This window comes from Phyllobates terribilis, unplaced genomic scaffold, assembly GCF_046119375.1.
Source record: "Phyllobates terribilis strain yellow unplaced genomic scaffold, ASM4611937v1 Scaffold_4__5_contigs__length_816908805, whole genome shotgun sequence".
Taxonomy (NCBI): domain Eukaryota; kingdom Metazoa; phylum Chordata; class Amphibia; order Anura; family Dendrobatidae; genus Phyllobates; species Phyllobates terribilis.
The window spans coordinates 360,534,289-360,551,827 of record NW_027362764.1 but is presented as its reverse complement, the minus strand read 5'-3'; the positions used below and the strand labels follow the sequence as shown (position 1 = coordinate 360,551,827).

The window sequence follows — 17,539 nt, the reverse complement described above, 5'->3', positions numbered from 1 at the left end:
TATATGGGATTATGTGGACATCTGTCGCCACACTAGTAGCTCTCTCCCCATTGATATGTGTTTTTTATGTATTCAAATAAGTACTAACGTTTTGGATCATGAACTTAGCTCAATCCTCTGCAATACAGGATACAATATCAGTCTTTAACTATATCGTTATGTGTTCATCATGTAATGTGCAGTGCAATAGGAACTTGATACAAGTAGAAGCATTTCCTATGTATTAACAGGTTTAAACACTGTAATCCAAATAAATATATACACATATAGCATCTTTTACGGATATTCTATCTCTACCGTTTGCTGTGAATAGACCTGTATTTATTTATCATCAGCTTTTTTGCAACTTCCGTTGTACTGTGTAATGATTTCATACCGATCAGTCTGTATTATATGCTGCTTTTTCAATCAATCACGTATGTATTTATAGATATCTTTTTGTCATTTCTGTGAGCACCTTCTGTGCCCCTATATACCTTTATTATTGAACATTGGGTATTTTTATCTCCACACTTTCCTGATTTTATTTTGGCCACATCTCGTTTTTTTTCTTTTGGTTTGATTGTAATACACATGTACTGCAATGTATTATTCCTCTCAGTGTTAGGTCACGTTCACACCTTCAGTATTTGGTCAGTATTTTACATCAGTATTTGTAAGCCAAAACCAAGAGTGGAATAATCAAAAGAAAAAGTATAATAGAAACGCATCACCACTTCTGTATTTATCACCCACTCCTGGTTTTGGCTTACAATTAGGGAGGCAAAATACTGACCAAATACCCAAACGTGTACGTGGCTTTACACTGAAAGAACACCTGTTAGACCATGCTCCTGGCATGGTATAACAGGCCATAGTAGCTGGCATACCTGGAGGTCATTATTTGACCTCAGGTTGCAATGACAACCATTGGCAGTCCACAATTACATCACTGAAGTGCCAATTGGTTGGGAGAGGGAGCCCCTGCCCCGCCTTCTAAATGCTGTTATCACTATTGATTGTGGGGTTTAGAGCGTTAAACAGCCAAAGGCTCCTGGGTATGACAGCTGGAGCTTGGCTATCACTTAAGCCAAGCACCTGGCAGATGTGCCTACATGATCACCATGACATACAGTACATCCACTTGGTTGAAGTAGTCGCAAGATATGATGTACCAGTACGTCACATGTCGGGAAGGGGTTAAACAAAGCAGCTTTATTTGTTATACTTCCTGGTATTTGGCTTTCACAAAAAAACTTCTATTGATACAGTCATGTCATATAACATGCCTTTTCGATGCATTTCTACTGCAGAAACGCACTAAAAACGCATGCGTGTTTTTTACTCACTGATTTTAAACATCTAATGCAAGTCTATGGGAAGATCTGCACATAAAACTCAGAGTAACCGCAAGAAATATTAAGGCTGCGTGCCCATGATCTGTAATAGCAGCTTTTTGGATGCAGCTCACCTGCGCTGCGTCCAAAATGCTGCATTCTACAATAGAAGCACAGTGGATGGATTTATAGAAATCCTGTGCCCACTGTGCTTCTATTTGACGCTGCGTAAACTCACCGGCGGTGCGGCTTTACAAGCCTCAGAATGACAATTTCTGTTGCAGAGATGCTAGTCTCCACAACAGAAATTTCCCCAATAGAATGTATAGGGTGCGGTAACTCCGCATTGTTCACTGAGAACATGCAGACTGACCTGCATAATCGGACGCAGCATTTTGGACTCAGCAAAAATACGCTGCGTCCAAAGCGCTGCTATAGCCTGATTGTGGGCACATAGCCTAACATGTTGCAGATTTGAAACACGCCCCTCAGGTCAGTTTATGCCGAGTAATAAAGCACAGTGGGCATGATATTTCTATGGTCATCCACTTTGCTGGAAGATGTTGCGTTTTTAATGCAGTGAAAATGTTTAGAGGGTTAACCCGCCAAGGGCAGTGGGGGCACCGTCACTTAAGCCAAGCTCCTGGCAGCTGTGCCTACATGATCGCCATGACGTACCAGTAAGTCCACTTGGGTAAAGTGCCCGTAAGGTATTACATACCGGTACGTCATATGTCGGGAAGGGATTAAACAAAGCAGCTTTATTTTTGACTCCTCCAAGAATGATAAAATCATAGCAAAAAATTGCCTATGATCAAGAAAGTTTTTTTGCATTTCAGTCAGCAGAAGCAGATATTCACATTCAGAGACAGTAATAAGAAGGCATAAAGCTAACCAAGATGATGATGATCTCTTTCCGAGTTGTTGGATAAAGAACTTATATTGGAAGACGGTCTAGATCCAACTCTGTCATTGTGTACGTCATGAAAGTCGTGCAAGAGTTTAGCTGCGTCATCGAAGTTAAGATGACCTTCATCGTGGTCAAGCTCTTTCTTCGCTTTTCCTAATGGTTTACATAGAAGGGAGAAAAAAAAAAGTTCCTTTAATATTACACATGAAATAAGCCTTGGTTCACAGATATTTGTAACATGAGTGTACTTAAGCGGGTATTCCCATCTCCAAAATCCTATCCCAATATATAGTAGGTGTAATAATAATAATATTAGCAAATACCTCCAATTAGAAATGTAGTATAGTTTTTCTGATTCGCTATGTCTCTTTCCTCATGTGCAGGCATTGCAGGACCTTAGGTATCCATGGTTACGACCACTAGCAACTAGCTAACTAACTCACTTTATCAGTGGTCAGAACCATAGATACCGAAAGTCCTGCAATGCCTGCACATGAGGAAAGAGAGATGGCGAATCAGAAAAACTATACTACATTTCTAATTGGAGGCATTTGCCAATATTATTTTTATTGCACCTACTACATACTGGGATAGGATCTTGGAGATGGGAGTACCCCTTTAAGGACTGATCGAAATAAGTGTTATACATGTGTAACATTTTATATAAGTGCAACGTATACATACCCAATGAATTTAGCATTGACATTTCTAGAGATACATCAGAATAGGACTTCATGGACATAAAATCAAGTACGGAATTGCTGCCGTCACCCACAGATTCACCAATCTAAAGTAGCAAAAAAAAATAAAAAATTTTTCAAGTACGTAGTAAAATAATTACAGCAGTAATTAAGGTGTATGTTTTTTTTCCAATTTATGCTTAAATTATTGCATACAATGCAATAACCCTTTTGATGCCAGGAGTTTGACATTTTGCACAGCTGATAGTCAAGACTTTTTTTTTTTTTTTTTACTTTTGCCGTGTACAAATGAAGCCTAAGATACCAAGTGATAACTTGGCACATTCTCAAAATGCCACTCAGCACTTTACACAGCTGTGGCCAAAAGTTTTGAGACCGACACATTTTGGTTTCCACAAAGTTTCCTGCTTCAGTTTCCCTAGTGCCAATTTGTATTAACCCTTGATTGTTATGAAGAGAGATATTAAGTATCTGTATGCCAGCTTATCACAAAACCCCATTGGATTTCAGCACTGCAACAAAATAAAATACTTAAATAATTTTACTGATCTTCTCATTAGCTCAGCAGAGAGTGTAATTGAGAACAGGCCAGCTCACTCTGTTATGGTGATAGAAGTCTAAGATCAGACTGGTTTCTTTAAATGGGGACCAGTGCTTAAAATCATTATCTTCTGTTAAGCATGGTTACCTCCAAGGAAACACATGTAGTCATCCTTGCTTTGCACTACAAAGGCTTTACAGGCAAGGACATTGGCCTTAAATCAACCATTTATCAGATCATCAAGAACTACCAAGAAAGGTGCAATTGCAGTGGGCACCCAAGAAAGTTCCACAAGTACCAGGAAGGTCTTTTAAAGGATCGCATACAAGATTTCTCCCATGCATCCCTCCTACTCTGGAACGCTCTACCCCAACATATCAGACTCTCGCATACTATGGAAGCCTTCAAAAAGGACCTACCTTAAGCCTACAATCCTGCAGTAGCCCTCATTCTACCATACCGCTGTACAAATCAGTTCTACCCCCACCTACTGTATCCTCACTCCTCCCTTGTAGATTGCGAGCCCTCGCGGGCAGGGTCCTCTCTCCTCCTGTACCATTCGGTGTCTTATATTGTTCAAGATTATTGTACTTGTTTTTTATTATGTATACCTTTTTCACATGTAAAGCGCCATGGAATAAATCGCGCTATAACAATAATAATAATTCAGCTACGGGATAGGTTTAATACCAGTGAAGCACTTATTCAGGAATGGCAGCAGGTAAGTGTAAGTGCATCTGCATGCACAGTGAAGTAAAGGCTTTTGCAGATGGCCTGGTGTCAAGAATGGGAGCAAAACAAAAGCAAAAGACAGACTGACATTCTACATGAAGTACAGGGATTGGACTCCAGAGGACTGATGAGGTGCTGCCTTTCAGAAAAGATGAGCGCTACCATGAGCTATGCTTTATGCCAACAGTAAAGCATCCTATGTGTAGGGCTATTTCTCATCCAAGGAAATGGGCTCACTCAAAATTTTGCGGAGGACACTGCCATGAATAAAGAACGGTATCTAATCTATCTCAACTTCCTCCAACGATCCAAGAACAATTTGGGGATCAAAAGTGCTTTTTCCAGCGTGCCTGAGCACCAAATCACAAGGCAAAAGCAATAACTAAGGCTGTGTGCCCACGTAGCGTTTTTCAAGCGTTTATGCTGCGGAATTTCAACAGCGTAAACGCTTGTGAAACGCTAGGTAATCCGCACCCCATGGTCCCCAAGGGGATTCCGCATGTTCTATGCACATGCTGCGGATTGTTCTGCAGCTTTTATGCTGCGTACAAAAATCCGCAGCATGTCATTTAATTTTGCGGAAGCGCAGCGGAATGGAAGCCATTGACTTGCATTGAGACGCATAGAAACCGCGACTGTACATTTGACAAGGGGATTCTATATGCGTTTCAATGTGCGGATGGTACCCAGTTCTGGAGGAGAGGAGACTCTCATCCAGACCTGGGTACCATAGAACCTGTAAAAAAAGAATAAAATAATAAATAAAGTTTATACTCACCTTTCCGAAGGCTTCTCTGCATGCCGGCATCACTGAAGGACCTTCGGTGACGTCACAGTCATGTGACCGCAGGCCCTTCACCGCTGTGTCTCGCGATATGCCGGCAGCCGGGAACCAGCCAGGAACGAGCGCTGCAGCCATGCCGGGGCCTCGGGGGTGAGTATAGCTTTATTTTATTATTTTTACGGTTCACACTGTATAAATCCATGCTGTTTGCATGGATTTATACAGTGTGACCTAGTTGTCAAGCACTTTCCAAGTGATGCTATCGCCTGGAAAGCGCTTGTCAACCCGCATGCAGAAATGCATGTGGATCCGCATGTATTCTGCAGGAAAAACACATGCACAATCTGCATGCGTTTTTTCTGCCAGGGAGATGCAGAAATGCTGCAGAAATTTTCAGCTTCATTTCTGCATCATGGGCACATAGCCTTAGTGGCTGGGTGAAAAAAAAAAGATTGACTACAGGTTTTTAGGATTTGAAAAAGTCAATATCAGTATTACCAGAGCGAATTGCAGAAGACTTGAAAAATATGGGTCAACAGTAGTGTTGAGCATTCCGATACTGAAATATCGGGTATCGGCCGATATTCGCGGTATCGGAATTCCGATACTTAATTCCGATACTTTTACAATATCGAATACCGGAATCGGAAGTTCCCATAATGCCTGCGCTCTGCAGTGTCTCTGAACGATGACAAGCTGGATGGCAGCGCTAAGCTGCGATCCAGCCTGTCATCAGAATGCCATCCCAGCGTGAGAGAATTCTCCTGATTGTTTAAAAGCCGGCGCGCGGTAAAAAGCCGCCGGCTTTTAAACAATCACACAGCCCCATACTGCTTCCCCGCAGCCTCCCACCCCGATCCTCCGCTCCCCTCGCCACCTCCCATCCCGATCGTAAGTTAGGACCGGGCGGGGAGCGCAGCACCAAGGAGCGGGGAGCGAAGGACCCGGGGGCGGGGAAGCCGGCAGTGAAAAGACTTCACCGCCGGCTTTCCCGTTCTGTGCTGCGCTTTCCCGCCGGTTATTTCAAATGAACAGCTGAGGTATCAAGTGATGCCGATCAGCTGTTCATTTGAAGTAGCCGCGGTGCCCTCAGAGGGTTCATGTGAGTTCATGCTTGACTGCATTGCATGAACTCACATGAACTTTCCCACGGTCGCATAGGTCAGCCTCACCTCCCAGACGATCAGCCCGTCATGATTGGTGTGTGCGGGTGTCTGTGCGATGTCTGCGGGTGTGTGCGGTGTCTGTGCGATGTCTGCGGGTCTGTGCGATGTGTGCAGGATGTGTGCGGGTGTGTGCGTGCAGGCAGACATAGGCCGATGTGACACTACTACTCCCATCGGCCTATGTCTGTCCACCGTCCACTCGTGCCAGCAGGATCAGCTCGATGGGAGCAGTAGTTTGCCCTACTGTGTCCCCAATAAATGTTAAATACATGTCATTGGTGGCCAGTGGTTGCCTAAAATAAATTAGTTTATACATTACCTGTCCCAGCCGATCGCCACCTAAAATAAAGTAAAAAATAAAAAACTACACCTATACTCACCTAGACACCTAATTCCCCGAAGCCTTCGATCTCCTGGAATAAAATCTAAAATAATAAATCACAACCTTATCCTTACCCCTCCGTAGTAGTCCAAGAGTGTCCCACGATGATCTCCAGTTTAGAGCAGCCACATAGAATGTGACCGCTCTGAACCGCTGCCGCCGCTAGAATGAAGGGGCCGTAAAGCAGCCCCGTCATTCCATAAGCGGGTTCGCCGGAGTTCAGGCAGCGCTGCTCCGGTTAGCTGCTTTACGGCCCCGCTGTATCGTGAGAAATTCCCACGGTACAGCAGTGCCGTAAAGGAGGTCTCCGGAGCTGCGCTGCCTGAATGCACTCCGGTGACCTCAGTCAGTGGCTCCCGCTGCCGGGAGCGCACGTGTTCCCGGCAGCGTGAGCTTACAGCAGCCATGCACAGCTGTCACCATCTCCAGATGTGACAGCTGTGCATGGGAGATCAGCGCAGGAACGTGGACAGGTAACTATTTTTTTTTAGTAAACTAAGAATTAAATAAAATGGTGTGTTTTATTTCAAATAAATTATTTTTTTCTGGGTGTAGTGTGTTTTTTCTTTTTAACACTTTGTAGGTTAGTAATGGGGGTGTCTTATAGACGCCCATCATTACTAACCTGGGCTTCATGGCAGCTGGCGCTGACATGAACCCCAACCCTATTACCCCCTGCCACCGCACCAGGGCAGCGTGGAAGAGCGAGGCTAAGTGCCAGAATTGGCGCATCCTATGGATGCGCCATTTCTGGGGCGGCTGACGGCTGGTGTTTCTAGCCTGGGAGGGGGCCAATATTCATGGCACCCTTCCTGGGCTATTAATATCAGCCCCCAGCTGTCTGCCTAGCCTTTGTAGCTATTAAAATAGAGGGGACCCCACGTCATTTTTTTGGGGGGGTCCCCCATTTTAATAGCTAGTAAAGGCTAGGTATTCAGCTGGGGGCTGATATTAGTAGTCTGGGAAGCTCCGTGGGTATTACCCCCTTCCCAGGCTTCAAACATCTGCCCCAGCCGTCTGGTTAACCTCCGCTAGAGACTAAAATTATGGGGGATCCCACGCCAATTTTTTTTTTAAAATAAATCCTTTATTTTAACACTAAATGACACTTGAGGAGTTAATAAAGATGCAGTCCCTAAATTATTATTTATTTTTTAATAAATTTTTCCCAAAAATTTTGACGTGGGCTTTGCCATATTTTTGTATGCCAGCCAGGTACAGCATCCAGCTTCTATGAACGCGCCATTTTCCGGGGTGGCTGCGGACTGCAATTTGCAGCGGATGGGGCCCAGAAAGCTTGGGTCTCCCTGCGCTGCAGATTCCAGCCCCCAGCTGCCTAGTTGTACCTGGCTGGACACAAAAATAGGGAGAAGCCCCACGTATTTTTTTTTTTAAAATTATTTCATGAAATTCATGAAATAATAAAGAAAAAAGGGCTTCCCTATATTGTTGTGTCCGGCCAGGTACAAATAGGCAGCTGGTGGTTGGGGGCAGCCCGTTCCTGCCTGCTGTACCTGGCTGGACACAAATATAGTGCGAAGCCCCATGTCAATTTTTTTTAAATTATTTCAGGAAATTCATGAAATAATTAAAAAAAAATTGATGTGGGGCTTCGCCCTATATTTGTGTCCAGCCAGGTGCAGCAGGCAGGAACGGGCTGCCCCCAACCACCAGCTGCCTATTTGTACCTGGCCGGACACAACAATATAGGGAAGCCCTTTTTTTAAAAAATTATTTCATGAAATAATTAAAAAAAAATACGTGGAGCTTCGCCCTATTTTTGTGTCCAGCCAGGTACAACTAGGCAGCTGGGGGCTGGAATCTGCAGCGCAGGGAGACCCAAGCTTTCTGGGCCCCATCCGCTGCAAATTGCAGTCCGCAGTCGCCCCGGAAAATGGCGCGTTCATAGAAGCGCCATCTTCTGGCGCTGTACCCAACTCATCCAGGGCCCTGGTGCGGTGGCTCACTGGGTAATAAAGGGGTTAAGGCCAGCTTGGCATTATCAGCTGGCCCTAAGCCCGAAATTCATGGGGTCACGCCAATATTAGACATGACCACCATGAATTTCTAGTAAAGTATTTAAAAAAAACACAACACCCAGAATAAAGTCCTTTAATTGAAATAAAGACACAATTCTTTATTGTTCTAAATTAAACCATACTTACCATCATGCCCATTCCAACTGAAGCCAACGATCTCCTGCAATAAGAGAAAAATAGTAAAGCAACCTCATCCTTACCTTCCCATGGTTCCCAGGACAGCTTCAGCTCTGCTACATCGAGATGACAGGCTGGACCTGCAGCAGAAAGCTGCCATCCAGCCTGTCATCCCGCAGACACTGAGAAGCGCAGGCATGCTTGCGCTCCTCAGTGTCTGGCTGTGACGGCATAAAGATGAGCCGAGGTCATGTCCAATGAACTCGGCTCACCTCATGCACGTCACTGACAGCGTGGGAAAATTCTCACGCTGAAGCGCTGAGTGCAGGAGAATTCTCCCACGCTGTCAGTGACGTGCATGAGGTGAGCCGAGTTCATTGTCGGCTCATCTGGATGCCGTCACAGAGAGACACTGAGGAGCGCAAGCATGCCTGCGCTTCTCAGTGTCTGCGGGATGACAGGCTGGATGGCAGCGTTCTGCTGCGGTCCAGCCTGTCATCTCGATGTAGCAGAGCTGGAGCCATCGTGGGAACCATGGAAAGGTAAGGATGATGTTGGTTTATTATTTTTCTTTTATTGCAGGAGATCGTTGGCTTCAGCTGGAATGGGCGTGACGGTAAGTATGGTTTAATTTAGAACAATAAAGAATTGTGTCTTTATTTCAATTAAAGGACTTTATTCTGGGTGTTTGTTTGTTTTTTAACTTTGACTATGGGGTTAGTAATGGGGGTGTCTTATAGACGCCTCTCCATTACCAACCTGGGCTTGATGTCAGCTGGCATTATAAGCGGACATCAACCCCAGCCCTATTACCCCACTGCCACCGCTACAGGGCAGTGGGAAGAGCGAGGCTAAGTGCCAGAATTGGCGCATCCTATGGATGCGCCATTTCTGGGGCAGCTGACGGCTGGTGTTTCTAGCCAGGGAGGGGGCCAATATTCATGGCACCCTTCCTGGGCTATTAATATCAGCCCCCAGCTGTCTGCCTAGCCTTTGCTAGCTATTAAATTAGGGGGGACCCCACGTCATTTTTTTTTGGGGGGGGGTCCCCCATTTTAATAGCTAGTAAAGGCTATGTATTCAGCTGGGGGCTGATATTAGTAGCCTGGGAAGCTCCGTGGGTATTACCCCCTTCCCAGGCTTCAAACATCTGCCCCAGCTGTCTGCTTAACCTCCGCTAGAGACTAAAATTAAGGGGAACCCCACGCCAATTTTTTTTTAAATAAATCCTTTATTTTAACACTAAATGACAAGTACAGTAATCAACACTGTCACTGTACTTCATATATATGTGACTGACATGTTTCTATCTATCTAATCTATGTGTGAAGCTCTATTCTGTCTGTTATAAATTGTCGGGTACAGATGCTGAATTGCCGGCTGGCTTTTTTAAAGAGACGGTGCATGAAAAGACTATTATTTTTTTTAATAAATCCTTTACACTAAATGACAAGTACAGTAACCAGCACTGTCACTGTACTTCATATATGTGTTACTGACATGTTTCTATCTATCTAATCTATGTGTGAAGCTCTATTCTTTCTGTTGTAAATTGTCGGGTACCGGTGTATGCGCTGATGAATTGCCGGCTTTTCGCGTAATACATTCTACATTATTCTTAGTTGTTTTACTTCATGTAGAATTAACCTACAAGGAAAGAAAGGGTTTATTTTCATTCCGATATTAGTGTCCCATTGACTTGCATTGGTTTCCGGTATCGGAATCGGCGATATCCGATACTTTTTGAGTATCGGTCCGATACGATATTTCATGATATCGGAAGGTATCGCTCAACACTAGTCAACAGTAAAATTCTTTGCATAAACTTGATGCATTTGTCAATAAAAGTTTAAAAACTTATAAAATGCTGATAATTGTACTTCACTAACCATAGAAACCTCTCTTGAAAACATTTAAAAACCCTCAAGCAGCAAACTTTGTGAAAAACAAATTTTGTCAGTCTCAAAACTTTCGGCCACAACTGAAGACGTGAAGAAGGTGATCCGTGAGTGTGTTAACCCCTTAACAACCACTGATATGCATTTAAACAGCAGTCATTAAGGGTCCTTAATCCTCAGCGACACTTACATAGCACTGAGGAATAAGTGTATAGCGCCCCCCCCCAGTGAGCGAAGATCCTGCGGGTGACAGCACTGTATGACAGCTGACACCTTGCGGCATCAGCCCCAACTGGTTTTGGAAACTATCAGGGCCGATTAACTACTTAAATGCTGCGCTCATTCGCGACAGCATTATTTAAGTGGTAAAAAGGGGGGTTAAAAACCATCTCCTTTAAATACTATCAGCCCCCGTGATTATAATCAGAGGGCCGATAATTTTCATTGGTCCCTGAGGTCATCTGATGACCCCTGTTAAACCAAGCAATAAGCAAACATCATCCAATAGCACTGCTACAGCAGCATTTTAAAATGGACACTGACTGCTTCAACTGAAAAAGCTTGTCCAAAACATTTACACTGATGACCTATCTCTGGGATAGGTAATCAATGTCTGATCCGCGAGGGTCCAATACCCAGCACCTCCGCTGATAAGCTGTTATCAGTGTCTGCAGAGGCGGACGCTGGCCGGGAGTACTCACTTGCTGAGCTGCTCCGTCTACTTGTAGAGGCTGCCGCAGGGTACTGCACATCCACCTCCCATTGATTTGAATATGAGGCAGATGTGTAGTACCCTGCGGTGGCCAATACAAGCAGACGGAGCAGCTCGGCAAGTAAGTAATTCTGGTCACTGACAATAGCTGATCGGCGTAGGTGCCGGGTGTAGAACCCCGGCCAATCAGACATTGATGGCCTATCCTGAGCATAGGTCATAAATGTAATCGTAGTGGACAACCTCTTGAAGGAATCAGACAATTCTAATCCCAACTATTTAACTCATTAGATCCTAGGTGTTTGGAGCATTTATGTCCATTTGCCTCTTCATTCCTAGGAACAGTGAGGATCCCAAAGATCAGAAGGTGATGGCACAACATAGCAATATGACTTCACCTTACAAGAGAATACTTCTGTTAACTAATATACGAGTATATAGAACTGCACCTGTTTTAGTTGATAAAGAATTTTGGAATGATCTCCTTCTGTTATCTGATCCAGCATGTCATTTACCATTTTCTTTGCATAGCCCCCACAGTCTTTAACAAACTCTTGAAGGCTAAAATAAAAGTGATTAAAATATAAATACATTACAGGGTAGGATGTGTAGAACGCTTATATGAAAAGCATGGCATGATTAGGGGTAAATCACACAAATGGATTAAAAAAAAAACAAACCTAAGACTACAAAAGGCTACAAAACTGATGATACATTCTAACAATTTAAAAAAAAGAAATTTAGTTTAATCATTATATGGAAGATTTTGAAGTTTCCTTAAAAGGACAAATTCCATTTTTCTGTCAGGGGAATTAATACCAAATGATCATTTGAAATCACAAAAAAAGCAGCTTATTACATACTTGGGGCCCGTGCTGATTTTTTTATGCCCTCTGGAATACCCCCTAGTGTGCTGAAAGCTTAAGGTGCACCGATTCTTACTGGTTGGCATGCACAATGGCAGGACTCACTTAGGCCCCTCTCACACTGCGCTCTTACCTAGATTCAGTGGTCCCGTCGGGGCTTAAGTCCAAACCCACTGCAAAACGGGATTCACGTGTACACGCTGCTGTGGCCATTGACTATAATGGTGCAGACGGAGTCACTACGTGCTCTGTTGTGCATAAGTTTTGGGTGTGTAAACCTACTGGAGGCGGACACCCAGATGTAGCAAACTGCGGTTCGGACGCAAGCCCCGACGGGTCCACTAGACATGAGGAAGAACACAATGTGAAATGGCCCTTAGTTAGATGTGAAGACAATCCAGGTGGTCTGAGTTACGGCTCATTCAGATGTCAGCTTTTATCTCGTACGAAAAAGACGGCCCGAGATTCTTCAGAATTTTTGATCAGAGTTTCAGTTTTTCTCTGATGAAAAAAAAAAGACTGGATTAAGGTTTTTCACGACTCTCCTATGAAATGGTCTATGGAAAAACAAACAACACATGAATGGCATTCAAGCACCGTTTGATTTTTTTTTCATGGACCCGTTGACTTCCATTGGTGAGACTGATCTGAGAATAGCATCAAAGTAGGACATGTACCTGTGATTTTGAGTGATCCGTAAAAATACACAGACATGTTGACAGTTCCGCAGACTATAGTACGAACGAGTTCTATCCATGAAAAACACTAATAGAACTCGCACAAAAAAAACTGACAACTGAATGAAGACTTATGTGACCAGCATTACACTTAGTTGGAAGCTCTGAGTGGAAAATAAAAAGAACAGCACTTGGCTCCATAACAAGGATAAAAGGAAAGAACATTAAAGAAGTTGTCCCTACTTGGAAAACTCTTGTTCATACCCCATGCTTGGCCCCCATAAAATAATAAAGCCTATACTCCCCTCCCATGCCGACACTGCGGTTTCCGCACTAGCGGGCCCCGGGGCTGCCATGCTGTTGTGACATGTGATGCCGGCGCCCAATCAGCGCAATAAATGCAGATGTAATAACATTTAGAATTTGACCAAAAAATTACAAACAAGGCATATACCAAGTGGGAGAAAAAGTCCTTTTTTGGCACCAGACTCCACTCAACTGAGCCGACTTCAGCTGACGTGCAGCCAGGCTGGGGATTCCCGGCTTTGCTGCTGTGCTGACATCACACTCCCATGATGCCGTGCATCAAGAAAAGTGAATGGCAGTCTGCATCCAGGAACTGTGACTGAACTGGATGTGCTCAGTCCACCATGCAGCTCTGGGTATGTGAGCTGGAGGCTGCTCTCCTTTCCTCCTTCACCTCCTGGTTCTCTTGCTCACACTGTCTAGCACTGAAGCCTGTCACCACAGGCACCTTGAGAGGAGAAAGATGTTACCAGCAACAGAAACTAAACGCTGAGGAAGATATGTGCCAGAAAAGAGGGGTGTTTACTACATATGGTCAGTGTATGAATAATTGTGTGTATACATATGTGACATGTCTGCTTATATGTGAAAAGTGCATGCAGGAGTGTATGGTGCATTTGAGAACTGTATGCAAGCGTAATATTATATATTGTATATATACACACACATACATACAGTACAGACCAAAAGTTTGGACACACCTTCTCATTTAAAGATTTTCATGACTTTGATAATTGTCCATTCACACTGAAGGCATCAAAACTATGAATTAACACATGTGGAATTATATACTTAACAAAAAAGTGTGAAACAACTGAAAATATGTCTTATATTCTAGGTTCTTCAAAGTAGCCACCTTTTGCTTTGATGACTGCTTTACACACTCTTGGCATTCTCTTGATGAGCTTCAAGAGGTAGTCACCGGAAATGGTCTTCCAACAATCTTGAAGGAGTTCCCAGAGATGCTTAGTATTTGTTGGCCCTTTTGCCTTCACTCTGCGGTCCAGCTCACCCCAAACCATCTCGATTGGGTTCAGGTCTGGTGACTGTGGAGGCCAGGTCATCTGGCGTAGCACCCCATCACTCTCCTTCTTGGTCAAATAGCCCTTACACAGCCTGGAGGTGTGTTTGGGGTCATTGTCCTGTTGAAAAATAAATGATGGTCCAACTAAACGCAAACCGGATGGAAGAGCATGCCGCTGCAAGATGCTGTGGTAGCCATGCTGGTTCAGTATGCCTTCAATTTTGAATAAATCCCCAAATATCACCAGCAAAGCACCCCCACACCATCACACCTCCTCCTCCATGCTTCACGGTGGGAACCAGGCATGTAGAGTCCATCCGTTCACCTTTTCTGCATCGCACAAAGACACGGTGGTTGGAAACAAAGATCTCAAATTTGGACTCATCAGACCAAAGCACAGATTTCCACTGATCTAATGTCCATTCCTTGCGTTCTTTAGCCCAAACAAGTCTCTTCTGCTTGTTGCCTGTCCTTAGCAGTGGTTTCCTAGCAGCTATTTTACCATGAAGGCCTGCTGCACAAAGTCTCCTCTTAACAGATGTTGAAGAGATGTGTCTGCTGCTAGAACTCTGTGTGGCATTGACCTGGTCTCTAATCTGAGCTGCTGTTAACCTGCGATTTCTGAGGCTGGTGACTTGGATAAACTTATCCTCAGAAGCAGAGGTGACTCTTGGTCTTCCTTTCCTGGGGCGGTCCTCATGTGAGCCAGTTTCTTTGTAGTGCTTGATGGTTTTTGCAACTACACTTGGGGACAGTTTCAAAGTTTTCCTAATTTTTCAGACTGACTGACCTTCATTTCTTAAAGTGATGATGGCCACTCGTTTTTCTTTACTCAGCTGATAGTCCTACTGAATAGACTGTTAGAATTTGTATTATCAGCTGAGTAAAGAAAAACGAGTGGCCATCATTACTTTAAGAAATGAAGGTCAGTCAGTCCGAAAGATTGGGAAAACTTTGAAACTGTCCCCAAGTGTAGTTGCAAAAACCATCAAGCGCTACATAGAAACTGGCTCACATGAGGACCGTCCCAGGAAAGGAAGACCAAGAGTTACCTCTGCTTCTGAGGATAAGTTTATCCTTCAAGATTGTTGGAAGACCATATCCGGTGACTACCTCTTGAAGCTCATCAAGAGAATGCCAAGAGTGTGCAAAGCAGTCATCAAAGCAAAAGGTGGCTACTTTGAAGAACCTAGAATATAAGACATATTTTCAGTTGTTTCACACTTTTTTGTTAAGTATATAATTCCACATGTGTTAATTCATAGTTTTGATGCCTTCAGTGTGAATGTACAATTTTCATAGTGAAGAAATTACAGAAAAATCTTTAAATGAGGTGTGTCCAAACTTTTGGTCTGTACTGTACACACACATATATTATATACAGTACAGACCAAAAGTTTGGACACACCTTCTCATTTAAAGATTTTTCTGTATTTTCATGACTATGAAAATTGTACTTTCACACTGAAGGCATCAAAACTATGAATTAACACATGTGGAATCATATACTTAACAAAAAAGTGTGAAACAACTGAATATATGTCTTATATTCTAGGTTCTTCAAAGTAGCCACCTTTTGCTTTGATGACTGCAATGCAGACTCTTGGCATTCTCTTGATGAGCTTCAAGAGGTAGTCACCGGAAATGGTTTTCACTTCACAGGTGTGCCCTGTCAGGTTTAATAAGTGGGATTTCTTGCCTTATAAATGGGGTTGGGACCATCAGTTGTGTTGTGCAGAAGTCAGGTAGATACACAGCTGATAGTCCTACTGAATAGACTATTAGCTGCTTTTTACTTGCCATAATATAAATTCTAAGTAAAGAAAAACGAGTGGCCATCATTACTTTAAGAAATGAAGGTCAGTCAGTGCGAAAAATTGGGAAAACTTTGAAAGTGTCCCCAAGTGTAGTTGCAAAAACCATCAAGCGCTACAAAGAAACTGGCTCACATGAGGACCGCCCCAGAAAAGGAAGACCAAGAGTCACCTCTGCTTCTGAGGATAAGTTTATCCGAGTCACCAGCCTAAGAAATCGCAGGTTAACAGCAGCTCAGATTAGAGACCAGGTCAATGCCACACAGAGTTCTAGCAGCAGACACATCTCTTCAACAACCGTTAAGAGGAGACTTTGTGCAGCAGGCCTTCATGATAAAATAGCTGCCAGGAAACCACTGCTAAGGACAGGCAACAAGCAGAAGAGACTTGTTTGGGCTAAAGAACACAAGGAATGGACATTAGACCAGTGGAAATCTGTGCTTTGGTCTGATGAGTCCTGTGATGAACCTGTAGCCGCCATCTTGGTAATGATAAATCATATCCAGGGATGGCCACACTTCAGCAGCCCCCACCCTTGGGACCTTCTGTTAAAACGTCAACTAGATAGTTTCCCCCCATCCAGGCTCCTGTAAGATAAGAAGCCTACTTAACACTTGAATGCTAGGAGCTTCAAAGACTTCGAGAGGAAACACAGCCAGCAGGGGGGGGTGCTTCGTCTATCTGTACCTGACCATTTGTCCCATAGGACTAGTTTCTTTGTCTGTCACAAGCATGGAGGCATAAGATATAGAAACATGAAAAGTACACGCATGTTGCATGGGATGGGCCAATAAAAAATATCACGGCGTCCCGGAGCCATTGCGCACACAAGCCTCCGCGGTAGACGTTTGTACGTGCTCTGGAAGCCAAGATATAGCGCGGAGCCATTCCTGAGGACCGTATGGTATCATAATTGATATCAAAAGGTCGGTTACGGCGGCCCGAATCCATGGGAACCCCTGGGGGTATCATGAGACCATCCCAGAAGAAGTTATTGGGTTCCATAGAATTTGGGCTTCTGATCGAAGTTAGACCTGAGGGTGGAGACTGAGCCAGCTGACCTCACCAGCAGTGGGCGGGACGGGGCAGGTAAGATAGCAGGACAGACAAGAGACAAGTCAGTCTTGACCCAAGAGTGGTGTGCTGAACATCTGAGCACCAGCTGAGGCCACCAAGGGGAGGAGCAGTTTGACCATGCGGTGGTAGGCCTCAGCCTGTAACAAAGAACCGTGCCTGCGATCGCAGAATCCTCTCCCTGCGTCACAAGAAAATCAAGAAACCGGTAACTGATATGCTGTGGTGATTCTGTGTGTTGTATTCCATTGTTGTATAGTTTAGCCTGACCTTATACCTGTGTATATTTAGTTGTATATCGTGTATCTAGTGTATTATTATAATCAATTACCTCAAGTAATTGTGGGCCTGCCTTTTATTCTGCATAACGAACGCACGTCCGTGTGAGCTCGGCTCAAGCCAAAACGCTACCCAGGGTTGGTTCCTGACCCGATATAGGCCCATTCACGGACTGGGCGTATATCTAAAATAGGGACTGGT

General features: G+C 44.0%; 1 protein-coding gene across 3 annotated transcripts in view; it reads right to left on the bottom strand.

Annotated features, from left to right (window-relative positions):
- The window catches only part of BRD9 (bromodomain containing 9), a 94,467-nt gene that overhangs the window by 21,324 nt on the left and 55,604 nt on the right, over positions 1-17,539 (bottom strand). For all 3 annotated transcript variants that reach the window (XM_073678436.1, XM_073678437.1, XM_073678438.1), the window contains exons 13-15: positions 11,748-11,859; positions 2,911-3,013; positions 2,212-2,379 (exon numbers count right to left, since the gene is read on the bottom strand). In XM_073678436.1, the coding sequence (XP_073534537.1) occupies positions 2,212-2,379; positions 2,911-3,013; positions 11,748-11,859 (383 nt within the window). The remainder of the gene's footprint in view (positions 1-2,211; positions 2,380-2,910; positions 3,014-11,747; positions 11,860-17,539) is intronic.